General features: G+C 44.1%; 1 protein-coding gene across 5 annotated transcripts in view; it reads left to right on the top strand.

Annotated features, from left to right (window-relative positions):
* Positions 1-24,963, top strand: part of RPRD1B (regulation of nuclear pre-mRNA domain containing 1B) — a 77,003-nt gene extending 52,040 nt beyond the window's left edge. For 4 of the 5 annotated variants that reach the window (XM_086330878.1, XM_086330879.1, XM_086330875.1 and 1 more), the window contains one exon: positions 2,891-5,537. In XM_086330878.1, coding sequence (XP_086187004.1) covers positions 2,891-3,040 — 150 coding nt within the window. In that variant the 3' untranslated portion in view covers positions 3,041-5,537. Of the gene's footprint in view, positions 1-2,890; positions 5,538-24,654 lie in introns of those variants that run through there. The other variant, XM_086330877.1, reaches the window with a different exon arrangement.
* The last annotated feature ends 2,532 nt before the right edge of the window (positions 24,964-27,495 follow it).

Genomic DNA, 27,495 nt, shown 5'->3' with positions numbered 1-27,495 from the left:
TACTTTGCCAAGAAAAGTCCCATCTAGTTAAGGCTGTGGTTTTTCCAGTAGTCATATATGGATATGAGAGTTGGACTGTGAAGAAAGCTGAGCGCAGAAGAATTGATGCTTTTGAACTGTGTTGGAGAAGACTCTTGAGAGTCCCTTGGACTGCAAGGAGATCCAACCAGTCCATTCTAAAGGAAACCAGTCCTGGGTGTTCATTGGAAGGACTGATGCTGAGGCTGAAACTCCAATACTTTTGCCACCTCATGCATGCTAAGAGTTGACTCATTGGAAAAGACCCTGATGCTGGGAGGGATTGGGGGCAGGAGGAGAAGGGGACGACAGAGGATGAGATGGCTGGATGGCATCACTGACTCAATGCACATGAGTTTGGGTGAACTCCGGGAGTTGGTGATGGACAGGGAGGCCTGGTGTGCTGCGATTCATGGGGTTGCAAAGAATTGGACACGACTGAGCCACTGAACTGAACTGAACTGAAACATGATGAGATACCCTCCCACCTCTTGTACTCCTAAAAGAGGAACAAATGAGATTTTTTTTTTTAAGATGAGAATTGTTTGAATTTAAGATGGTGTGGGAGTGTTAATCCAATCAACCACCTTTTGATCTCAGGTGGACTTGCTAAATTAGTCTGAGGATCACCTGAGAGTAGGGACCCTTGGATTCTGATCCTAGGTCACCTCTCCAGGGAGTCGGTGATTTTCAAACTGTCCTTGAGGAATTCCTCCTTCAACTGAAGTGCTCTCTGTCTACTCTGGATGGCTGTGAGTTGAGGTGGCTTTCGTGTGTCAGCTTTGGTCAGAGGATGGTCACAGGGAACAAGGGGTAACTATTACCCTTTTTGTACTAGAATTCAGGAGAAGTTCAATAAATGAATCCATGTCCAGTAACAGAGAATAGGTGTCCTCTGTTAGCTTCTTGTGATGTCTGTAAAACCAGAGGAGAAAACTGTTTGTAGAAGGAAGAGCAGAGAACTTTGACATTTTATTAATAGGTCCTCAGATTTGAAATCAGTTTTTTGTTTCAAGAATGAAAGGTAATTACTGGTACATAATCCTATCTTTTATATATTGTTAATTCATTGGGCAGCTGTGTAGATACTTACTGTTTGCAGGGCACTGCTGGGCATGGTGGATGCTGGGGAGGCAGTTGGGTTTGGTCCTTGCCTTCTGATGCTTACTGGTTTGTTGGGGGAGTTACTAGGAATAATTTATACAAGTCATTATTTTAGTTGTGTTAAGTCTCAGAGGAAAGGAAGGGGCTATCAGAAGAGCTGCCTTTCTTTACTTGCCCCTTGTCTCTGTTTGAGGGCTTGTGTGAGCAGCTGTCACTTCAGGGGGAAGGCTGACTGCCAGCAGTCACATAGGGGCAGAGCCTCCCTGCTCATTTCCCCATTTCCCTCTCCCACTCCTTGCTTGGAATTTGTCTTTACAGCTTCAGCTAAGTGTTCTTTTTTAACCTATCTCCTATCTTATCACTCTTCTTCAAACCTTTTGCCTCTCTAAGTATGTGGAAGATGTCTGGCATGAAGGAATCTAGAACATGAAGAAAAACCTTATGGGTACTCCACTTCCCTCATTTTCAGATAAAGAAGGATGGAGGAAAGGAGGGAACACCTCCACAGTCACACTGGAACTTGGGAGTCGGAGCCAGGACTAAGCCCAGGGCGTTGTGTCTCAGCCCAGTGCTCTGTTATGTTCCTGGAGGAGAGGCTTTAGTCAGCAAGGGCCCCGTCTCAGGAGCCACCTTGTCTTTGCGGAAACACCGAAGAGGGTGAAAAAAGAAAAAGTCGAGCCCCAAAGGAGCCATAAACCACGCATGTCCTCTGGCCTAGAGTTGTTACCCAAGACCTTATAGCTGGGAGCTGAGGAAAGAAAATAGTATATTCAGTTCCTATCATCAAGGGAGTCGTATTTTAGAGGAACGTAGAACTCTGACATGTGGAGAGAGCACCTCAGAGCAGTCCATGAGGGGCGCAGTGCTCAGGAAGGCCAGCGGAGAGGGGGACCAGTGTATTGGATGAGGAGGAAAGATTTTCCTAGAGAGGCGGGACTCAGCAGTTGGCGAAGGAGCAAAGTCAGGACCTTGCCGAGACCAGGAGAAGAAAGAGCCCCTCAGGCTTAGGGGGATCCTGAACAAACGGCCAGTGCAGGCTCTGGCCTGTGCAGCATGTGGGCAGGAGCTAATTTTAGAAGACCTTGCACTCAGATCAGTCATGGAGATAGTGTGGCCCTATGCTTCCCTTTATCAGAGGAGGGACTTGATGAAAGCTGGGCTTCTGAAAGATAAGTCCAGGGGCATGTTTAGGGGTGACTGCCAGAAGGCCTCAGCAGGGCCTTGCTACAGTGCCTACGTGTGGAACAAGGAAGTCCTGAACCAGGCGGTGGCGGTGGGAATTTTGAGCTTCTGAAGTCCTTGTCTATGAAGATGCTAACTCTGGGTTAATCTAAGTTTAACACAGAAAATAGTTACCTCTAGAGTGGTTTTCCTAGTCATGTCTAGGTGGAGCCTTCAAAATAATTGTAAAGCTCAAGCATTATCTTACAGAGCATTTTGAAATAGATAAGCACCAAAGACACTACAAATACATAACATCACTTTTTACTTCCAGATCTCAAACACTCAGTTAAATACCATTTAATTCACTATTTCCAGTATCGAACTCTAGAGCTTTCATTTTTTGTGTACAGTCTTGCTTTTGAGCATTTGAAAACCTGAGCCTGGTAGCTTAGCTGAATGTGTGAGGGGCTCTCTGGTCAGGAGCACAGGCCAGGAGGCTGAGAGTATCTGTATCAGCTCCTTAACGTAACTGCATCATCTCCTCGGGACCATAAACAGAAGCTTGTTTTCTCTTTGTCCTTAACGTAACTCTTTGTCTCCTCAGGAATATAAACAGAAGCTTGCTCGGGTAACCCAGGTCCGCAAGGAACTCAAGTCCCACATTCAGAGCTTGCCAGACCTCTCGTTGCTGCCCAACGTCACAGGGGGCTTGGCCCCCCTGCCCTCTGCTGGTGACCTGTTTTCAACTGACTAGGGCAGGTGTCATGCCCCAGATTCCCATCTGTACCAGCAGAAAGAAGAGGGCGCGTCATGGTTGGAAATAACCTGGAAGCCCCTGGTTCTGTCCCTCGTTCAGTCGGCCCCCATCCTCAAGAAAGAACCACAGACTCTGATTCTCCTCCCTCTCCCGCCTCTCCTCTGTCGAGCACAATTGAGAACAGTGGCAAATGGAATCCAGTTTCAGTGTATACTTGGAAAGAATACAAACTCACTTCATGTTTCCATGCCCCTGTTGGTTTTCCCTTTTTAGCCCACTCTGTACGCCTAAGAAGTTACGAAAATCATGTGTAGAAGAATCTTGTCCCTCATGACGACACTGTGTCATGAAAGCAGTTGCTCCTTTTCGAGCTGGGCTTGTTCAAGTTCAGGGCAGGCTTCCGCCAAGGGACTCAGGTCTGGAATCGTTGGCTTTCCTGGCTGCCATCCACCCCAGAGGTTGGAGGCACAACTGTTTTGAGCGTCTTCGCCATAAAGAGTTTGCCAAATCTCAGATTCTCCCTTGTTGTGACTTCTGGCAATGTGTTGTCAGAGGTTAGGTGCATGTGTTCTGTGAGCATACTAGAGAATCTAGCAGTAAAGATTCAAAGCTGATCTGGGACATCAAGCCACAGTTCCGAGACAGACAGACTCACGGGGATCACAAGCATGAATCAAAAATAAGGTATTTCCTCAAGGTTCCTATCAACCTTCCCAGGCTGCTCTGATCAAGGGTCCCAACCTCTGGTCAGGAGCACGTTTCTAGAAACATTATCCTTGCCCCACATTGTGAAAGCTTGAAGGCAGTTATTAGAAATGGCACAGTGGGCCCCTGAAACTGAAGGCTTTCTGGGAGTCCGGGTTCTGCTGTTGCTTTGACCCCTTCTTTGGGGGAATAGGGCACACACTACCAGTTAATTCATTGCGTGGGTGCTTGTCCACAGCATGGTGACTAAACTTGAAACTCTCCCCTGCAGACCTGACACGCTGCATGCTTGTCTGTCCTTCAGTTCACGCCACTATATGTGTCCTTGTGCCCCGGGGAGGAGGAGTGCTTTGTGTTAGGTGCCGCTGACTAACCCATCTCGGGAAGGGGGAGAGTGAGGGATATTAACTGGGGGGGTCTTAATTCCATTATCATGCCAGCTGACGTTATGACTGTATGATGTAGTTAGGATTTTTATCTTACTTTTAGTAAAGGCTAGGCCTGCTGTCTGTAAATCATTCTCATTTGGCGGGCTGATTTTTGACATTGGAAAGGGCAGAAAACAATTCGCCCTAATAGTGTAATAGGAATTAGAGCCCTGAGGCTGAAATCCAAAAGCTATAAAAGGAATTCCTTGGAGGGGGCTTCAGAATTTCCATCATTTTGAGTTGCTCTTTTCAGGATTACCAAAAAAGCCAATTACATGTGATTCTACATGTTCAACATGTTAGAGCATGATGATGTCTGTTTTTAGAAGTGTAACAGGCTTCCCTTCAGGAAGCTCTCCTGCCTGCCATGAAGTGAAAACAAGGAAAAGTCACAGCAGGTATGCAGTTTAACTCTGTAGAACCTCGTAGCATTTAAGCTATTTTTCAGATTGAATACGGACTGTGTGTTGGTTACATATCGACACTGCCTGTCGTCCTGTCATTATTAAATTAATGGGTCTGTCTGTAAAGTGTTTCTCCCAGAGGCCAAAGGGCAGTAAATGACTTTAGCACAATTGCAGAATGAATTCCAGCCTTTGCTGTATCTGCATATAAGCCCTCCCCGTGTGGTGTGCTGCTGTGGTCTTGCAGGCGAGCCGCTTCCAAACAGATCGCCGTGGGCGCACTCTGTGCTTTCAAAGGAGGCGCGTCTTAGCAGTCACAAACCAACCAGAAAGGTGGAGAAGGCATTTGGTCTCATCAGCTAGATGAAAATGTTATATAACATAATGGATTTTGCCCACTGCTGTGTTTTATCTGATTGAGTCTTTGACTAGAGATTGGTGCGTAATTATTACAGCAAGAGCAAGAAATGAAACTGTAGCAATTATGTAAATGAATGTGTTGGCCTCTTAACACCTGTTACTAGTAGACTTCCTATAAGGAGGTTAGTCCTGTTTTTTTTTTTTTTCCCAATGAAATGCTTTTGGTTTTTAACTCTCAATTCTCCCACATCCTCCCCAAGTGTACTTTTTACTTCGTTTGTTTAATTTAAATGACCCTTTCTCCTTGTGTGTATGAGGTGACCAGGTGGGGTGGGGGTGGGGGGTTTGTTTTGTGTTTTCCTACACTTAGGACATCCATCGGCCTCCAAGACCTTTCCTTTAGGTCATGTTCCTCAGAAAGTCTTCAATCTTCCTTTGTTTTTGTTTTTGTTTTTTTTCTTAAAGAATATTTTTAAAGCTTAAATTTGTATATTAATTTAGGACTTTATTTAGAAGTATAGGCTGCCATTGGCGGTAGCAGTATATTCTGAAATGTCTCATAGATATATATTTTTGAATAAAGATGGTGTTGTTGAACAACATTGTACAGTGTTTCTTTTCCCTTCCCTCTTAGGGAACCCTCAAAACTTTCTTTGTAATCAGTGGGTAATTAGTAATTACCAATAGAGATTGTACTATCTGTACAGAATCCTGTCTCTTAGGAGTTTTTGTGACAGTTAGTGGCCCATAAATACTCAGCTGTTACATAGAATTTTTGGTTCTTTCCAGGGGGTCAGTTAGCCAGTCCACACAGTATCCAGGAGAGGTACCTCCAGAGTTTTATCCTCATTGTACAGAAATGGGATGGAGAGGTCACATGACTCTTTCTCTAGTACCACACAGTCTCTGGCAGATTAAAACTTGGAAGTTCTTTGATTTCAGTGCTTTTGTTCGTACCACCAGGCCTCCTAAGAGAGATTTGATGCTGGCGGTACAGTGAAAGCCACTCTGAACAGTAAAAAGAAACATGGGAGATAAAAAAGTATTTTTTTGTGGCTTCCTTTTCACTTTTACATTCATGAGACCATATTGACTATTACCAGTTAAAATTCAAAATATTGAAAAACGGTTTGAAATACAGTCCTTTGAAGCAATTGATACGTTTAGAAGGATGGTTTTAACCTTTGTTATTGGTGAGAATAGCCTTTATCAGAAGTACAGTTATCTGTTTATCTCATGATGCAAAAAACTGCTGCAGTCATGGTCCTTCAGGGCTACATATGTAGCAACTCGAGATGAAGATCAGAGTTGGAAAGTTGAGACTATGGCATTAGCCAAGTTCTTCCTTAAAATATAAAGGCTTGATGTAATATGTGGATCTCAGGAGACAATCTCCTTCTGTGTCCCCAGGTTTCATGGCCTAGTTAATGTCTTCACTCCTACCTATAAATAGTAAGTCCATAATTCCTCAGGTTTAATTAACACTTCAGGCTACAAAATGTGACTCCAAGGTCCTCAGAGCTGAGGGTGGAACTACCCAAGAGTTCATGAATCTGTCAAACTGCGTTACTTTTGTGATGGGAGCCATTAACTGTGTGACCTTCCTGGCAAGTTACTTTCCTCTCTGGGCCTCAGTTTTCCCATCTTTGAATTGTATTGGTTGAAATTATTTCTAGACACCCTGCCAGCCCTGAAGCATATGATTTGTTGTGTCCGAGGAAATGAACGCAGGACTGAAGTCTGAGAATGCTGAATGGCATGTCCTGGGTTGCCAACAGTACTTGATAGAGTAATAATATCATCATTATACCATATATACTTATTTCTTAAGAAATATCTGTGAAACCCTGGGGTACTGTAGCCAATAAAGGTCAGAACATGAGACAGTGCCAAGACTAGGAAGATGAGAGTAAGCACGGTAGTTCACTATCTGGGTACAAACTGCCTGTATTTGGTTTATTTGAAATCTTTAAGAAAAAGCCGCTCTCCATCCTGGCTTTGCTATCTTACTTTCTCTTGAGGTCATTCATCTAGCTAAACTCATTTCTCATCACCACCTCTGTGAGATTTTCCATTTAAAAACCATTCTTCCACTCTGAGGCACAGATTCAATTAAGAATCCATTATTCTCCTGTACAGTAGATTAGGATTCTCACAGCTTTATCTCGTGTTGAAAGCCCAGATTGTTCAATTTTTTAAGACTCTGAAATAGTTATTTTGCATTAAGAAGTCATTTCTACCACTGGTTTGATAAATATTAAAATTAGCAGTATGCATCAGAATGTATCTAATGCTTTTCACAAACAAGAGCTGCAGCAAATGGCAGCCCCCATCTTCCAATCTCCTGTCACTCTGATGACCTTGGGCACGTCCCTCAGCCTCTCGGGACCTCAGCTGCTGCTTAAGGGCAATGAGTAAGGTTGAATAACCTTTGCCATCATTTCCAGATCTACAGTTCTGCAACTAGGGTTTCGAAATATTTCTTCCTACTGAGAATCTTATTAATACCACCTCACTCTGTAGATTTTTTAATGCCAGTTATCTGTGGGAACTCATGAAATTGATAAATCAAGGTAATTATAACTATTAATAACTTTCAGTGAATTTAAACTGTTAATATCTTTAAATGTTGTTCAGTTGCTAAGGCATGTCTAGATCTTTTGACATCCCGTGAGTTGCAGCACACCAGGCTTCCCTGTCCTTCACTGTCTCCTAGAGCTCATGTCCATTGCACTCTCCTCCTCTGCCGCCCCCCCCCCTTTCCTTTTGCCTCAGTCTTTCCCAGCACCAGAGTCTTTTCTAATGAGTTGGCTTTTTGCATCAGGTGGCCAAAATATTGGAGCTTCAGCTTCAGCATCAGTCTTTCCGACTTTAAATGAGATGTAAAATAGGGCCTAATACCATGTCTGGGACAAATTAGGGGCTCAACAGTGGCTGTTAACTGTATTCAATAATGGTTGTACTTATTTAAATGTGCGTGTAACAAAGTGTTAAAATACATGTCTTTTGGAAGACACTACATACTCTGAATTTATAATGGAGATAGTCAAAAACCTGAAGCCCTCTTTAACTCCCTAACCCACACTGAAGGTGTAAAAGAAGAGTTAGAGGAGAAGGAGGAGAGTTCTTGGTGTGACTTTGAAAGAGCCATTCGTGTGTTTTGAGTCTCCTCAGGGAGAGTAGTGGGTGTCAGCTGCCCCTCACCTCAAGGCCAAGGAAAGGGGGCCTGGTTGGAAACTTAATGAGCATCCCCTGTAGGGTGACAATCCAGTGGACTACACAGACCCCAGCCTGGAAAAATCTAAAGGATGAGCTACCTGTGTCTGGCTGCGTGCTTTGATGATGGAGCAGATGACAGAGGTGAGTATGGCCTCTACTCCTGGAGCCTGGATGGGGCAGAGCGGGAGAGGGGGTGTGTGCATACCTCCCTAGGACCGGATGTAGGCTGTGTGCGTGTAAGGAAACCGACACGTGTCATCTCAGAGCCTGAACAAGAGGCAAGGGTTTCCTCCAGGAGGTGAACTTCGGCTCACAGTGCGGACAAAGGAGCAGAAAGCAGAGCCACAGGGTGGGCATCACTCCTGAGGGATCTCTGGGCATGAAGATGGCAGGACTGGGAGGGAGAAGCTGCCCTGAGGGGTGCAGGAGGAGTCCACGGGAGAAAGACACAGTTAAAACTCTTGCCAGGTCAGGGTCCAGTTACCACAACACCTCAACTCAGGATATTGTTCCTGCTTTGCCTTCATTTCCTCACTCCCACGGCCCTATCCCTGGAAGGGTCAGAAACCTTAGTACACAAGCAAGACCTCAGTTCCCTAATGCTGGCTTCCAGTCTGCAGCTGGCCTAGAGAAGCCTCAACTTCAAGTGATAAGCCATTTTGATTATAACCGAATTGGACATTTAAATTTCTGAACTGAGACTGTTACACACCTTAAGTGTGACTGTGTGTGTGTGTGCATGCTCAGTCATGTCTGACTCTTTACAACCCCATGAACTGTAGCCTGCCAGGCTCCTCTGTCCATGGAATTTTCCAGGCAAGAATACTGGAGTGGGTTGCCATTTCCTTCTCCAGGGGATCTTCCCGACCCAGAAATCGAACCGGCATCTCTTGTGTCTCTTGCATTGGCAGGCAGGTTCTTTACCACTGTGCCACCTGAGAAGCCCCAAATGTGACTACAGGATGATACTAAGATGCACTAAGGAAGTGGAGCAAACTCCAGGAGATAGTGAAAGATGGGGAGGTCTGTCATCGCTGCAGTCCATGGGGTCACAAAGAGTTGGACATGACTGAAGAGAAGTTGCAGAGGCCCGAGTTTTCTTCTAGAATTAAGGGATACACTAGTCTCAAGTTGGATTTTAAGGGAGAGTAGGAGACAAAAATAAAGTTGCTTTGTGATTGTAATTCTCTATAAGCCTGCCTGTTTATTGTAACAGTGGTTGTTGTTTAGTCACTAAGTCATGTCTGACTTTGTGACCCATGGACTACATGTGGCCCACGCCAGGCTCCTCTGTCCATGGGATTCTCCAGGCAAGAACACTGGAGTGGGTTGCCATTTCCTTACGGTTACACACGTGATTTATTTTACGCCCTCTAATTCTTCATTCACTGTTTTTTTTTTTTTTAACTTAAAAAGTTCACTTCCGTATCTTTAATTTGTTTCTTAGTAATTTCAAGAATCATCCTTCTCTGTGTACTTGAACACATTTTTTAATTGTAGTAAAATGCACATGATATAAATTAACCATTTTAGCCATTTTAAAAGTGTATGATTCATTGGTATTTAATACATTCATGATATTGTGCAACCATCACAGCTTAGTTTTAGAATATCTTCACCCCTCAAAAGGAAACTCCATAGTCATTAAGCAGTCACTCCTAATTCCAAGCCCCTGTGAGTGCAAGTCGCTCAGTCGTGTCTGACTCTCTGCGACTCCATGGACTATACAGTCCATGGAATTCTCCAGGCCAGAATACTGGAGTGGGTAGCCTTTCCCTTCTCCAGGGGATCTTCCCAACCCAGGGATTGAACCCAGGTCTCCCACATTGCAAGCAGATTCTTTACCAGCTAAGCCACAAGGGAAGCCCCTGTGCCAAGCCCCTGGCAACCACTAGTTTGCTTTTTTGTCTTTATGACATTGCCTATCCTGGATACTTATAATGTAAATAGAATTATACATTGTGTGATCTTTGTGTCTGGTTTTGTCCATTCAGCATAGTGTTTTCAACGTTCATGTTATAGCATTTATCAGAATTTTATTTTTTTATGGTTGAATAATATTGTATAGATATGCCACATATTCATCAATATTTATCAGTCAACAAACATTTGAGTTGTTTTTTACCTTTTGGCTATTGTCAGTGGTGTTGCCATGAATATTCTTGTACAAATTTTTGTTTGAACACCTATTTTCAATTCTTCTGGCAGTATACTTCGGAGTGGAAATCCTGGGCCATATGACAACTCTGTTTAACTAATTGCTGCTGCTGCTGCTAAGTCACGTCAGTCATGTCCGACTCTGTGCGACCCCATAGACAGCAGCCCACCAGGCTCCCCTGTCCCTGGGATTCTCCAGGCAAGAACACTGGAGTGGGTTGCCATTTCCTTCTCCAATGCATGAAAGTGAAAAGTGAAAGTGAAGTCGCTCAGTCGTGTCCGACTCTTAGCGACCCCATGGACTGCAGCCTACCAGGCTCCTCCATCCATGGGATTTTCCAGGCAAGAGTACTGGAGTGGGGTGCCATTGCCTTCTCTGTTAACTAATTGAAGAACCACCAAATGCTTTTCCACAGTGGTGGCACCATGTACATATCCATGAGTAGTGGATGAGAACTGCTATATTAGGGTTTTCCAGAGAAAATCATCAGGATATTGAGACAGATGATTTCTTCTAGAATTTTATACTTTCAGCTCTTATATTTAAGTCACTGCTGCATTTTTAGTTAATTTTTGTGTATGGTGTGAGGTGAGAGTTCAACTTCACTCTTGCATGTGGATATCCATTTATCTCACCCAGGACCATCTGCCAAAGAGATTATTTTTTTCCCCTTGAATGGTTTTGGCATCCTTGTCAAGATCTTGAATGCTTTAAGAAAACAAATTTAAAGGTTAAGTAATGCATTGTGTCTTGATCAATTCAAGTTAACCTTGAAGATCTTTGCCTAGTTCAACTTTTCACAAAATCTTCACAGAGCCAGACTTCCTGACAGAATTGTAAAACTCAAAAATATTCATGAACTAACTTCCAACACAATTTTCTTAAACTGTCTCTAACAACTTTTAATGAAACCACCATCTATTAAATAAATGATATTTTAAAGTATAAACCAATGGTGAAAACAACTAGGATAGAGATTTTCTGTTCCACCCATGAAGGATTAAGTGCGTGGGATTTGCCTTTCACTATAAACAACCAGAAAAGCAGATGAAATACATAAAACAAATGTTTTTAGACATTGGACATCAGGAAGCACAGGCTGTGACTCCCTGAGAAACAGGAAATGCACAGGAAGGGGTGATTACCAATCTTACTCATTTAGGATGCCTCCAACCTTCAGCACAGAGATGGGGAAACTGACACCCACTGTATCACTGAATTGAAGAGACAGAGGTAGGGGTACAGGAAGGCCGAGGCAGCTAAAATTTACATGGACATGCAACAGGTATTTTCTTGGGCTCCAAAATCACTATAGACGGTGACTGTTGCCATGAAATTAAAAGACCCTTGCTCCTTGGAAGAAAAGCTATGACAAACCTAGACAGCATATTAAAAAGCAGAAACATCACTTTGCTGACAAAGGTCTGTATAGTCAAAGCTATGGTTTTTCCAGTAATCAAATATGAATGTGTGAGTTGGACTATAAAGAAGGCTGAGTGCTGAAGAAATGATGCTTTCGAACTGTGGTGTTGGAGAAGACTCTTGAGAGTCCCTTGGACTGCAAGGAGATCAAACCAGTCCATCCTAAAAGAAATCAACCCTGAATATTCATTGGAAGGACTGATGCTAAAGCTGAGGCTCCAATACTTGGGCCACCTGATGCAGAGTCGACTCATTGAAGAAGGCCCTGATGCTGGGAAAGATTGAAGGCAGGAGGAGAAGGGATCGACAGAGGATGAGATGATTGGATGGCATCACCAACTCGATGGACATGAATTTGAGCAAGCTCCGGGAGATGGTGAAGGACAGGAAAGCCTGGCGTGCTGTAGTCCATGGGGTCACAAAGAGTCGACACAGCTGAGTGACTGAACAACTGAACAACATAACAGAGAAGGTAGCTGCACAGAGATAGAGCTCAGAAAATCCCACAGGGTTTCCTGGACCCCTAGGTGAGTTCTGATCAGGACATGGAATTAAACTCCATGCGACCAGGGAAAGAAAAAAGAGAAAGTTGCATGCCAAGTAATTCCCAGGGTTCCCATAGTTCTGGGAATAGTTGAAGTCTCTGCCAGCCAGAGAAGGGACATTCTAACACACGGTGATAGATAGAGTCCTGCAAAGGTCATGCCTTTGAAGTGGGGCTCAAGTAATCCTAGGGTAAAGGTTGCTTTTGGCCTGCCATAAAACAAGCTCAGTATTAATCCTCAGACTGATCTGCAAGCAACTTAACTGCTTGTCAGAACAAAGTCCAGCATGTTTAAAGAAATACAACAAAACCCAACACTCAACAATGTTAAAATTTATTATGTTTGGTGCAAAACAAATTCACCAGGCAAAGCATTAGAAACATGATCAGAGTCAGGAGAAAAATAATTCCACAGATCCAGAATGACACAGATGATAGGATTAGCTGACAAAGACCTTAACAGATAATATTATAAACACATAAGGATATGTAAAGGAAAGCATGAACGTAATGAGGAAAGGCATAGGGCATATACTTTTTTAAAAATCCAAGTCAAATTTTGGAGATGATATGTGAAATATCTGAAATTAAAATAAACTGAATAGGATTGACAGCAGAAGAAATTAGACCCTCCCAGAAGAATGGGGGCTTCCCAGGTGGCTTAGTGGTAAAGAATCCACCTGCCAATGCAGGGAACGCAGGAGATGCAGGTTTGATCCCTAGGTCGGAAAGATACCCTGGAGTAGGAAATGACAACCTGTTTCAGCATTCTTGCCTCAAAAATCCATGGATAGTGGAGCCTGGTGGGCTACAGTCCATGGGGGTCACAAACAGTCAGACACAAGTGATCACACAGAAGAAAATACCAGTGAAATTGAAGGCCCAGAAATAGATATTCAAAATGAAGCACAAAGACAAAATACTTTTAAAGGAATGAACAGAAGAGGCTGTGAAACAATACCAAGTATCAAAAATACATACCAGAAGGAGATGAGAGAGAGAAAAGGAAAACATACTTGAAAAAATAATGACCGTTCTCCAAATATGATGAAAACGATAAAGGCATAGACCCAAGAAACTCAGTAGTCCTCAACAAGAATACATATGGAAAAAAAAAAAAAACTTACATCCTAAGACACATCATAGTCAAATTGATAAACCACTGAGAATGAATCAAAAGAAACATACACCGAGGAACAAATATCAGAATAGCAGCAGACTTCTCGTCATAAGCTATGCAAGCCAGAAAGGAATGCCATGACATCTTTAATGTGTTGAAAAGTCCCCCCATTACGGAGGGAAAGTCTGTAATTCTGTGTTTAGCAAAAACATCCCTCAAAAATGGATAGTGTGGCCAAGGTGGTGGAGTAGGAGGACCCTGAACTCAGCTCCCCCCACAGACATACCAAAATTACAACTATTTAGAGAGCAACTCTTTATGAGAACAACTTGAAGGCTAGCAGAATAGGTTCTCCACAACTAAAGACGTAGAGAACTACAACAAGACGGCAGGAGGGGTGAAGATGCAGTGTAACCAGGACCCGCACCCTCAGGTAGGTCACCCACTGTAGGGTTTTAGTTTGATCCCTGGTTGGGGAAGTTCCACATGCCGTGTGGTGCAGCCTAAATAAATAAGCAAGCAAATGATGGATTGTTGAAAAAATCAAAGAGGACATTTTTTAAAAACTTGAGTGGGAGACTCCTGGGCATATATCTAGAGGAAAACATGGTCTAAAAGGATACATGCACCCCAGTGTTCACTGCAGCACTGTTTACAATAGCCAAGACCTAGAAGCAACCTAAATGTCCAACAACAGGAATGGATAAAGAAGATGTGGTACATACACACAATGGAATATTACTCAGCCATTAAAAAGAATGGAATAATGCCATTTGCAGCAACATGAATGGACCTAGAGACTGTCATACTGAGTGAAATAAGTGAGAAACAGCGTGTATGACGTCCCTTACATGTGGAATCTAATAAGGAATGGTACAAATGAACTTATTTACAAAACAAACTCACAGACTTAGAGAATGTACTTATGGTTGTGGTGGCAGGGGATAGGTCGGGGGGAAGGGGTAGTTAGGGAGTTAGGAATTGACTGAACACAGTGCTGTATTTAAAATGGATAACCAGCAAGGTCTTGCTGTACAGCACAGGGAACTCTGCTCAGTGTCATGTGGCAGCCTAGATGGGAGGGGAGTTTGGAGGAGCATGGATATATGTATATGTATGACTGAGTCCCTTGACTGTCCACCTGAATCTATCACAATGTTGTTAATTGGCTATATTCCAATATAAAATAAAAAGTTTAAAAGAAAAAAAAAAGCCTGAGTTGGAGAACATATGTGTGAACCATATAGCCAAAGGGGGTTAATACTCGCATCAAAATAAACTCGCATCAAAAAGACAAACAAGCCTTTTTTTTTCTTTATATATATATAATTTTTAATTTTATTTATTTTTAATTGAAGGATAATTGCTTTACAGAATTTTGTTGTTTCCTGCCAAATACCAACATGAATCAGCCATAGGTATACATATATCCCCTCCCTTTTGAACCCCGCTCCCATTTCCCTCCCCACCCACCCCTCTAGGTTGAGACAGAGCCCCTGTTTGAGTTTCCTGAGACATATAGCAAATTCCCATTGGCTATCTATTCTACGCATGGTAATGTAAGTTTCTATGTTACTCTTTCCATATATCTCACTCTCTCCTCCCCTCTCCCCATGTCCATAAGTCTATTCTCTATGTCTGTTTCTCCATTGCTGTTCTGCAAATAAATTCCTCAGTACCATTTTTCTAGATTCCGTATCTATGCATTGCTGCTGCTGCTGCTAAGTCGCTTCAGTCGTGTCCAACTCTGTGCGACCCCATAGACGGCAGCCCACTAGGCTCCTCTGTCCCTGGGATTCTCCAGGCAAGAATACTGGAGTGGGTTGCCATTTCCTTCTCCAATGCATGAAAGTGAAAAGTGAAAGTGAAGTCGCTCAGTCGTGCCCGACTCTTAGCGACCCCATGGACTGCAGCCTACCAGGCTCCTCCGTCCATGGGATTTTCCAGGCAAGAGTACTGGAGTGGGGAGCCATTGCCTTCTCCGGTATCTATGCATTAGAATATGATATATATCTTTCTCTTTCTGACTTAGTTCACTGTGTATAATAGGCTCTAGGTTCATCCAGCTCATTAGAACGGACTGCATTCCTTTTTATGGCTGAGTAATATTTCATTGTGAATATGTACCAAACTTCTTTCTCCATTCATCTGTCAATGGACATCTAGGTTGCTTCCATGTTCCAGCTATTATAAATAGTGCTGCAATGAACAATGGGATACACGTGTCTCTTTCAATTTTGGTTTCCTCAGCGTATATGCCTAGGAGTGGGATTGCTGGATAATATGGTGGTTTTATTCCTAGTTTTTAAAGGAATCTCCATACCGTCTTCCATAGTGGCTGTATCAATTTACATTCCCACCAACAGTGCAAGAGTGGTCCCTTTTCTCCATAAAGTCTCCAGAATTTATTGTTTGTAGACTTTTTGATGGAGGCCATTCTGACCAGTGGAGGTGATATCTCATTGTAGTTTTGATTTGTATTCCTCTAATAATGAGCTATGTTGAGCATCTTTTCATGTGTTTGTTAGCCGTCTGTTTCGGAGAAAGGTCTGTTTAGGTCTTTTCCCCACTTTTTGATTGGGTTTGTTTTTCTGGTATTGAGCTGTATGAGCTGCTTGTGTATTTTGGAAATTAATCCTTTGTCAGTTGTTTCATTTGCTATTATTTTTTCCCATTCTGAGGGCTTTTCACCTTGCTTATAGTTTCCGTTGCTGTGCAAAAGCTTTTAAGTTTGATTAGGTTCCACTTGTTTACTTTTGTTTTTATTTCCATTACTCTAAGAGGTGGATCATAGAGGATCTTGCTTTGATTTATGTCATCGAGTGTTCTGCCTATATTTTCCTGTAAGAGTTTTATAGAACGAACAACCCTTTTTTTTTTTTTAAATGGGCTTATATACCTGAATATACCTTTTTTTCCAAAGAAGGCACACAAATGACCAGCAGATACATGAAAATATGCTCAATACCACTAATCATCAGGAAAATGCAAATCAAGCAATAATGAGATATGGTATCATACCTGTCAGAGTGGCTATTGCCAAAAATACAAGAAATAACAAGGGTTGGTGAGGAACTGGAGAAGAGGAACACTCATGCAGTGTTGGTAGGAATGCAAATGAGTACAGCCACTACGGAAAGCGGTATGGAGAATCCTCAAAAAAAGTAAAAATAGAAGTGTTGTATGATCCAGCAGTTCCACTTCTGGGTATTTTTCTGAAGAAAACAAAAGCACTAATTCGAAAAGATTTATGTGCCCCTATGTTGGGGTCGCACAGCGTCGGACACGACTGAAGCGACTTAGCAGCAGCAGCAGCAGCTTCACTGCAGCATTATTGCCAACAGCCAAGATATGGAAGCAACTTAAGTGCCCATCAACAGATGAATGGATAAAAATGAGGTATATGCACATAATGAAATATTACTAAGCTATATAAAAAAAAATCTTGCCATGTGTGACACCATGGGTGGACCTAGAGGGTATTATACCAAGTGAAATAAGCCAGAAGAAGACAAGTATCATATGACTTTACTTATATGTGCAACCTAAAAAACAAAACAAACATCACAAAGCAGAAACAGACCCAGAGATACAGAGCTCAAACTGATGTTTGCCAGGAGTGGTGTATGAAACAGGTGAGGGAGATTAAGAGGTACAAACTTCAGTTACAAACTAAATATAAGTCATGTAATGTGTAGCACAGGGAATATAGTCAATAATTTTGGAAAAACTTTGATGGCGACTAATGGTAACTAGACTTTTCATGATGACCACTTTGTAATTATAAAAATACTGAACCATGATATTGTACCCCTGAAACTAATTTAATAGTGTAAGTCAGTTTTACTTTGTTTTTAAAAAGAGAGAAAGATGAAGATGAAAGGAAAATGTTTTCAAAGCAACAAAAGCTGAAATAATTCATCACCAGTAGACCTGAACAATAAGAACTGTTAAAGGAGGGTTTTCAGACTGAAGAAAAACGATACCAAGATACAAATCTGGATCTACACAAAGGAACGGAGAGCACTGAAAATAACTCCATGGGGGAGTATATAATTTTTCTTATAATTTAAATGTCCTTAAAAGATAATTGACTGTTTAAACAAAAATAATAATCTACTTAGTTTTATGATGTACAAGAAAGCAAAATATATGACAACAATATATATATATGACAAAAAATATGACAACAATAGCATGAAGTCAGAAGGAGGAGAGATGAGATTAAAAGGATCATAGTATTTGTGACATAATGGCACTTGAGGGTAAAAAGTGATAAGATAAAGATATACACTAGAAAGTTTAAAACAGCCATGAAAATACTGAAGAACTGTATGTAGCTAATAAGCAAAGGAGATGCAATGAAATCATTAAAATTATTCAATTATTCCAAAAGGAGGCAGTTAAAGGGAAAAAAATAGAGCAAAGAATAGAGGAGACATGTAGAAAACAAATAGCAAGATGATATGTTAAAATCTGAGCATGTCAGTAATCACATTAAACGTCTGAATACCTCAGTTAAAAGTCAGGTACTAAGAAATTTGCTTATTTTTTTACTGACCACACATCATGGCTTGTGGGATTTTAGTTCCCCAACCAGGGATGTGGCTCAGTCAGTAAAGAATCTGCCTGCAATGCGGGAGACCTGGATTCGATCCCTTGGTTGGGAAGATCCCCTGGAGGAGGGCATGGCAACTCACCCCCGTATTCTTGCCCAGAGAATCCCCATGGACAGAGAAGCCTGGCGGGCTACAGTCCATGGGGTCACAAAGAGTCAGACACAACTGTGTGACTAGGCACAGCACAGCACCATCAGGCATAGAACCTAGGCCCTCACAGTGACAGCCCTAACCACTGGACTGCCAGGGAATTCACAATAATAAGAAATTTAAAGTGTATGGTTTCAGGTGTTGGAGTCACCAAGTAAGACATGACTCACATAGGCATTAGATTAGATGGAATGATGCTTGACTCACAGAGAGAAGAGAGCAAAGTCTGCTTTAAGAGTGAGCACTGGTTCCCATGGTCAGCAGGTCCTATCCTGCAGCTGACACAGAAAGATGGTCTGCCTGCTCCCCTCTCATGCTGCAGGGGGAGGACCCTGTTCCCTCTCCCCAGGAACAGATAGAAGCGGTGGGGTTGGCCAGGTGCCACTCAAGCAGCACAAAGACATACACATCAAGCCTGTTCGCAGGGAAAAGATATTTGCAAACAAGTGCTTTGCCCAACACTGGCTATGAGAGCTCCTTACCTTCCTGTAAGGAAATGTCCCAGGAACACTTTTGTGCAACTGTGCAAGAATCACCAGCCTGAGACTTCCTGGTGGCACAGTGGATAAGAATCTGCCTGCCAGTGCAGGAGACATGGGTTCAATCCCCAATCCAGGAAGATTCCACATGCCGCAGATCAGCTAAACCAGTGTGCCACAATTATCAAAGCCTGTATGTGACCAAAGCCCATGAACCCTAGAGCCTCTATCCATGAGAAACCACTGTAGTGAGAACCCCATGCACTGCAACAGAGTAGCCCCTGTTTGCTGAAACTAGAGAAAGCCTGTGCAAAGTACCAAAGACCCAGTGCAGCCAAAAATTAATTATTTTTTAAAAGGATTGGTACACCTTAACAACAACAACAAAACAATCACTAGGCAACGGATGACTGACTTTCTCAACATACTTACTCTCTGACCCTTTACCAAAGTTTGCCCATCTTTGGATTAATGTAATATGCATTTCAACCCAACAGAGACCATGATGCCTTCTGAATTAATGGACTATGAATGAATGAGGTCTCCATGTATGTTCTAACATGGGCACTTTCAAACTATCAGAAGCCTAAGCTGGGTAGTTCTCCTCTCCCTGGCTCAGGAACCCACTGGGTTAACTGTGGTGTGTTATATATGCATGTGGGCTCAAAGCCAGTTTAGAACGCATTTCACTTCCCTAGGTAAGATTGAATCTGATAAGTGCACACAGCATGCTCTCAGTTCAGTTCAGTTCAGTTGCTCAGCCGTGTCCGACTCTGCGACCCCATGGACTGCACCATGCCAGGCTTCCCTATCCATCACCAACTCCCAGAGCTTACTCAAACTCACATCCATCGAGTTGGTGATGCCATCACATCATCTCATCCTCTATCATCCCCTTCTCCTCCCGCCTTCAATCATTCCCAGCATCAGGGTCTTTTCCAGTGAGTCAGTTCTTCACATCAGGTGGCCAAAGTACTGGAATTTCAGCTTCATCATCAGTCCTTCCAATGAATATTCAGGACTGATTTCCTTTAGGATGGACTGCTTGGATCTCCTTGCAGTCCAAGGGACTCTCAAGAGTCTTCTCCAACACCACAGTTCAAAAGTATCAATTCTTTGGTGCTCAACTTTCTAGTCCAACTCTCACATCTGTACATGACTATTGAAAAAACCATAGCTTTGACTAGACAGACCTTTGTTGGTAATGTCTCTGCTTTTTAATATGCTGTCTAGGTCGGTCATAACTTTTCTTCCAAGGAGCAAGTGTCTTTTGATTTCATGGCTGCAGTCACCATCTGCAGTGATTTTGGAGCCCAAGGAAATAAAGGCTGCCACTGTTTCCACCATTTCTCCATCTATTTGCCATGGAGTGATGGGACCAGATGCCATGATCTTCATTTTTTGAATGTTGAGTTTTAAACCAACTTTTTCACTCTCCTCTTTCACTTTCAAGAGGTTCTTTAGTTCTTCATTTTCTGCCATAGAGTGGTGTCATCTGTATATCTGAGGTTATTGATGCTTCTCCCGGCAATCTTGATTCCAGCTTGGGCTTCATCCAGCCCAGAATTGAGCATGATATACTCTGCATATAAGTTAAATAAGCAGGGTGACAATATACAGCCTTGACATACTCCTTTCCCAATTTGGAACCAGTCTGTTGTTCCATGTCCAGTTCTAACTGTTGCTTCTTGACCTGCATACAGATTTCTCAGGAGGCAGGTCAGGTGGTCTGGTATTCCCATCTCTTGAAGAATTTTCCACAGTTTGAGCCCTGGACTTGAAACCAGTTGAGGTCCCAACTCCATCACTGCAGAATGGAGTGACTTTAGATAAGTCGCTTCACATCTTAGGGTGAGGCTGACCTTATCAGGATGATGTAGATTTCCAGACCTCCCTGGAGATCTTTCTTCTCAAGCTTAACATGAACAAACGTCATGGAGAAGCAGCACAGGGAAGTTAGGAGCTTCAGCTCCAAACTCCAAGGATCTGAGTTTGAATCCCAATCTCCCAACTTAAGTGACACCTTGGCCAAGTGACTTTACTTTTCTGTGTCTCAGCTCCATCATCTGTACACTGGGGATGATGATTTGCTCTGCTGTAAGTCACTTCAGTCATGCCCGACTCTTTGCAACCCAATGGTCTATAGCCCACCAGTCTCCTCTGTCCGTGGGATTGTCCAGACAAGAATACTGGAGTGAGTTGCCATTTCCTTCTCCATGGGATCTTCTCCACCCAGGGATTGAACACACATCTCTTAGGTCTTCTGCATTGGCAGGCGGGTTCTTTACCACTAGCACCACCTAGGATTATGGGGATTTAATGAATATTACTAAAGTAAGCTGAACTACAAGAGTATTTGTTAAGTAAATAAAAGCTGTTAACCAATATGGAACACTTTGTGCAAATTCTGGGCATGTCAACCTGAAATGTGGTACAGCTGGACTCAGCCGTTCTTCTCTAGAAATCATAGAGCAAGAGCTGTGTCCTCTTAAAGTCATAGCTGTTGTGAAAAGATGCTGGAGAGAGGCATGGGCCAAGTGTAGGGGAGAAGCTAGGTCTTTCTATCAAGGTCTCCCAGGAAGGATGACCTGGAACAGTGTAGCCTGGTGATGAGAGAGTAAATATAGTGATGCTCAATATACATAGATGAAGAAGGGCATAAGCATGGTCCTGACTTTGAGGATAAAACTGGGGCCAGAAGCTGGAGGTTTCAATAGGGAGAGCTTCTGACCCATTATCAGAAAGATGTCCCACCAAGGTTGGCTGAGTCTTCTTGTCTGGGGTGCTGTTGGAAGCTACTCAATTAAGGTGGAGAGTTAGACAAGTTGAAACATACAAGGGCCCTCCCGTATTGAATAGTCCTGGACTCTAATATTTCTATTGGCTTTGAGATATAGTCCTGGACTCTAATGTTTCTGCTGGCTTTGAGATTTGACTACTGATAAGTGTGGTAAGAACAAAGCCTTTGCTTTTAAAGTTCCAAAGTTTGAAGCTTGCCAAGAGCTCTGTAAGAGTATCTGCCCAGATTCTCTGGGCCACCTCCTGATGAAGTGCTCAGTGGCCTAACGTTACTCTAAGCACTCTCCCTCACCCCCACCCTCTACTCCCCCCACACCCATGGATTATGAAACATGGGGCAGGCAGTGATGACAGCTCCTGGCAGGGTCATAGAAAGGCAATTTATCTGAGCACTGTCGTTGCTCAAGAACCCGAAGACAGACCTCCAAACCCTCTTTTGATATCAGCATGGATTTCCTTCAAAACCAAAAAGACCATCCCGACCTGGTCCCCAGTTTGGCCAGAATGCGATGGCATGTGGATTTCATTTTGATGGCCTGTAAGTCTATGAAGTCATTTCCTAGAGTCATTTCTTATCTGTCTCAACCAAAACAAGCATGGACTGTCCTGGTTCTGAGGTAATTAAAGTTCATTAGAATTTGGAAGTACCTTACAGCATGACCTGTTATACATGGATTCAGATAAGCCATGGTTTAAATCAAGCTCTCCCTCCCCACCACCATCTGCTTGGCCAGCCACAGAACGGACTGGAAGGACACCACTTGTCTCTATTGGCATCAAACAGTGCCTACGTGACCCGTTACCTGGGGAATAGTTACAGAGGGAATTTGTAAACCCCGAAGGAACAGGGGCTCCAAATTCAAATGCCTTCAGGACCTGGGAAGGCAACAGGAAGCAGGCAATGTGGCCAGCTGTGGACAGGCGAGAGTGTGACGGCTGCTGGCTAGTTTAGCCAAGTGTCACACACTGGAGGGGAAGATCAGGATTATACCAGATTGGCTGATTTTTCTATAAGAATGTGGGAACTTGGATTTGCATGTAAAAATATTTTCGTTTTTAAATGTTGGCAACTAATTTGAATACCAGCTTGGAATTTTTTCTTTTTTTTTTGGAATGTTGGTTGGCTGGTTCTGGGAAAGCTGATTTGTTTTGGAATGCCATATTTTCATTTCAGAACTTAGAAAGTTACTCTTGGCTAAAGACCTGAGATAGAAATTTGCACAGCTGAGCACAGTCTGAGGAAGAATCTCTGTTCAAAGAAGAATCTATTAGCCTCAGATCAGAGCCTGTAAGAAGCTTCAAGTTAATCCAGTCCAACTTCTTGCACCCTACTGTAGAGACGCAGGGGCTGCTGGCCAGAGACTGGAGAGGCCTGGGTTCCGGTCCCCGCCCTGTCACTGATTCCCTGAGTGACCTTGCAAAAGTCTCTGCTCTTCTCTGGCCTCAGTTTCCCTTTTGAAACTGGCCAAGAACCTCTTAGGTCCTGGCCAAACCAAAAGGTCGAAAGTTCCACTTGCGAGGAATGGAGAATGCCCCAAATGGAGAATTTTTAAAGGCAGGGCTTGTTCTTGATGTGGGGTGAAATGGCTGTTTTCAGACTGGCTGTGCATCTTTGGAACTGGTAGTTGCAGAGCTAAGAAAAGAATTTACCTGAAGGAAGGCTTTGTCAGCAGCTTCTGGAGTTTTTGTGCCGAGGTCTGAGGACTGACGTAGGTGATCTGTTAGTGTTTGTTAGGGGCCATTGGTGAAGTTTAGGTGGTGATAGGAGGTTAGTGGGGCTCATGGCAGACGGAAAGTGGGAGGTGAGGGGGTCATCCAGGGCCCTGTCTTTTTGTCTTGGTCTCCACTCATTCTGCAGCCTAGAAAGCCCTTCCTCATCTCTGGACCTTAATTTCCTCTGGCTAGTTTCTGAGCCCATTTTGAGCCCCCAAATTCTATGATTCTAATGAATTCTGTTTTAAAATTGTAGTTTTATCTTCCCAAGGACTTTAATTTTTTTTTAATTCTCTGTGTTTCTTTTTTTCTTTTTTTTTTTAATGTTTTGGCTGCACTGAGTGGCATGCGGGATCTTAGTTCCCCAACCAGGGATCGAACCCGTGCCCCCCTACAAAGGAAGTGCAGATTCTTAACCACTGAACCACCAGGAAAGTCCCTTAAATATATGTTTCTTAAGCACCCACTGGTGACAGGCACAATGGTTCCAGCTAGCAAAACCAGATTCAGTCCCTGCCATCATGGCACTTAAGAGTCTCAGGGAAGGACAGACAGCGACCAATCAGATAAAGGCACAGTGGGCCTGGCAACACGCTACGACTAGAGGATGAGTTTTCAACAGAGGACTTGAACTCAGTCAGGGTTGGACAGGGTCAGCTTCTTCAAAGAAGTGACTCTTGTGCCCATATCCCCAGGGTAATGAGGGTCTGACTAGGTGAAGGGTACAAAAAAAAAGTGTTCCCAGAAGAGGAACAGCATGTGGGAAACCTGGGTCAAGAGGGCACAGGGCCTGTTCGAGGCACCGAGAGGAGCCAGCAGTGCTGTGAGGTGAGGCTGTCGAGGTTCCGGGCGAGTCAGACCCTGCAGAATCTTGTTGTCTGTGGAGAAGTCTCATGCTGAGGATCACGGAGAGCCTCTGAAGAATTCTCAGCAAAGGAGGACAGCATCAAGTCAGCATTTTGACTCCTCTGAATACTATTAGGAAGGGACAGGTGATGGTGGAAGGGATGGTGGGGGCAGAGAGGAGCAGAGTAGATACAGGGGGACCAGTGAGGAGATGGTGATGGAGTGATGACATCCTGGTGAGACATGATGGGGGCCTGACTGGAGCCACGACAGTCCAGAGTGGTCACACTCGGAAACGATTTAGGATTTTGAATTAACAGGATTTGGTGATAGATGGAATGAGGAGTCGAGGCCAACTCCCAGCTTTGCACAGGTTCATCTGAAGGTGAGTCAGCCTTAGGTCTACCTGTGTGTCCCAGCTGCGGCCCCTCTGAAGTGGGCGCCTTGTGAGATGGTCCCCAGTGACCCCCGGCTTCCTGGCTTTCCCACCCTCATATAATTCCCCTCCTGAGTGTGGGCTGGGCTTACTGACTTACAGCTAAGAAATAGGAAACACTGGCAGGGGAAACACACTGACTGAAACTGCCCACCCTAGCCCGGCACCATAGCAACTATTTGCCTGAGTTATTTTACATTTTACCGCAGGCGGTACTGGAAAGGAACACAGAACTAAGAAGCCACCACCAACCGGAAGAGTTCAGGAAAGGTCCAAAGGAGACATCACGTGTCCCACCACCTCCCAGAATCCTCACTGGAGTTCATCTTGGCTGAGCAATGCATGCACCACCAAGAAGGACCCTGAGTCAGAGTGGTTGGCCAGAGACAACCCAGAAAGTAAGTCCAACACCATAAAACCCAGGACTGCAAGCCACATGGCAGAGCAGTCCTCCTGCCCTCCTACCCTCCTGCCCCCACCCAGGCAACCCTTCCCAATAAAGTCTCTTGCTCTGTCAACATGTGTGTCTCCTCAGACAATTCATTTCCGAGTGTTAGACAAGAGCCCACTCTCGGCCCAGGAAGGGATCCCCCTTCCTGCAACAGCATCACAAGTGGTGGGTGAAGAGGGTGGGTTATTAAAGGTCTGTGCCTTCCACCTTGGATGCTTGTCGTTCTCCCTCTTCACCTCTTACGCAGAGGTGGAGCCGGGAGGGCATGGGGGGAGCCCAGCTGCCTTGACACAAGCAGTTCCGTGGACAGGCACGTGTGAGTGAACTTGGTCATAGCTCTTCGGAAGCTGGCCAACAGCTACACGAGTGAGGGTGGAATCCAATCCTCCCAGAGTCAAGCCTCGACGTGTCTGCCATCTTGCTTCCTGCCTCATGAAATCTCTTGACCTGGAACCACCCAGTGACACCACATTCAGATTCCTGAGCCACAGAAGCTGAACGTTAATAGTTATTTCCAACTGCTAAATATGGGGGTAATTTGTTCAGCAGCAAGGGATAATCAATATAGTCCTCCCTCACATGTGCTCTGCTCTTAGCTTCCCTGGGGCTGGGAAGTGAAAGGGTTAACCCCAGGGCCCAGGCAGCAAGGTTAACGCCTCCAGCCTGAGGGACAGTTCCTTACAGAGTTAACAGAGTTATCTAGCGGCTCAGCCAACATGTGGTTCTGCTGCCAGCTAGGCTTCAGCCCTCCTATGAGGCAAGGGTCCCCCATAGGGGTGGGGAAGATGGGGAGCATCCAGGAAACTGACAGATTTATTCACAGCCATGCTTCCCTACATCAGCCCGGATGCTACAGCTGCAAGGAAAGCCAGTGAGGCTCTGTGGCCATGTCCCCGGCAGGGGTCAGGGCTGCCTCAGCTCCTGGTCACAGCATTTTCTAGAGATCATGGCCCTTGATTTATGGTGTTGAAAGAACAGCAGGTGAAAGTGAAAGCTGTTCAGTCGTGTCCGACTCTTTGCAACCCTGTGGACTGTAGCCCCCCAGGCCCCTCTGTCCATGAAATTCTCCAGGCAAGAATACTGGAGTGGGTCGCCATTCCCTTCTCCAGGGGATCGTCCCAACTCAGGGATTGAACCCAGATCTCCCACATTGCTGGCAGATTCTTTACCATCTGAGCCACCAGGGAGGCCAGAAGGAGGTGCTGAGGAGCTACCCCAAACCCCAGAGACTGCCAATAACAACAGGCGATATGTATGCAGCACCTCCTGGGTGATGAGCCCTTACATTAGCGATCATGGTTAATCCTCACTATAACCCTACAAAAGCAGGAAGGCCTTAGCCCCATTTTTCAGGTGAGAAAACCAAGGCTTAAGCTCAGGTAACTAGAGAGCACAGGTCTGACTCCAAAGTCTGCAGCCATATGTCTCTGTCTCCTGGACCCCTCCTGTGAGGACGGTGGATTTGGTGGCTGAGTGCCCGTTGAGGGAGCTGCTTGGGGGAATGAGGTGGAAAAATCTAGCAGTCCAGGCATGACTGTGCCTTTAAAGGATTATGTCAAGCTTCACTTGGACAACAGTTACAAAAACCAAACCAAGAAAAACAAATATCGCATATTAACACATATATACAGGATCTAGAAAAATGGTACAGATGAACCTATTTGCAGGGCAGGAATAGAGATGCTGAACAGACATGTGGACATAGGGAGGGAGAGTGGAACAAACTGGGAGAGTAGCATTGACTTATATAAACTCTCAGTGAGAAAATAGATAGCTTGTGGGAAGCTGCTGTGTAGCCCAGGGAGCTCAGCTTGGTGCGCTGTGATGACCTAGAGAGGTGGAATGGGGGCTGGGAGAGAGGCTCAAGAGGGAGGGAATATATGTATATTTATGGCTGATTCACTTTGTTGAACAGCAGAAACCAACACAACATTGTAAAGCAATTATACTCCAAGAAAGAAAGAAAAAAAAAGGAAGGAAGACAATAATGTGGGGGCAAAACCAAAACCAAAACAAAAAAAAAAACAAAAAAACAGATTAATATGGTATTTCAGACTGTGTGGCCTAAAGTGAGACTGACCCAGTCCCAAGCTCTCACTTAGTGACCTGGAGCTAATAATAGATCCTACCTCATGGGGTCTCACAGGGGAGTCAGTGAAGTCAAGCCTAAGCGCAGTGCTGGACACAGAGTAAATCTCAGTAGAGTGCTTTGTGCAAGGAAGGATTTGCCTTTCTCAAGGGGTCTGCGGTGTTGGGGAAAAAGCCCTGACTCTAGGCATCAGGGAGCTTTTGAAGGTTTTGAACAGGGTAAACCTCCAGTTTTCCCTTGTGGAAAACCCCCAGGCCAACACTCATCCCCCTAGGGGGAGCTGTTTTGTTTGCCAGAGAACTTGGACTTGGTAGATAAGTCTGGTGGGGTGGGGATGGAAGGCAGGAGGCAAGGCAAGAGAAATACCATGGTGGGTTTTCTCTGAAAGGGGAGCCTAGGCAAGGGGAGTGGATAAGATTAGCAATTGCATTCTGGAGCCGTAAATCCTGGCTCGTTTTACCTTCGTTGCCAGAAGCATTAAGTTAATTTTGACAAGAGCCAAAAGAAAGA

This window comes from Bos grunniens, chromosome 13 (genome assembly GCF_055505025.1).
Source record: "Bos grunniens cultivar Pamir isolate PY7600 chromosome 13, Bosgru_T2T1.0, whole genome shotgun sequence".
NCBI classification, from domain to species: domain Eukaryota; kingdom Metazoa; phylum Chordata; class Mammalia; order Artiodactyla; family Bovidae; genus Bos; species Bos grunniens.
Note: the sequence above shows the minus strand (reverse complement) of the source record. Positions and strands in the feature narration are given on the sequence as shown.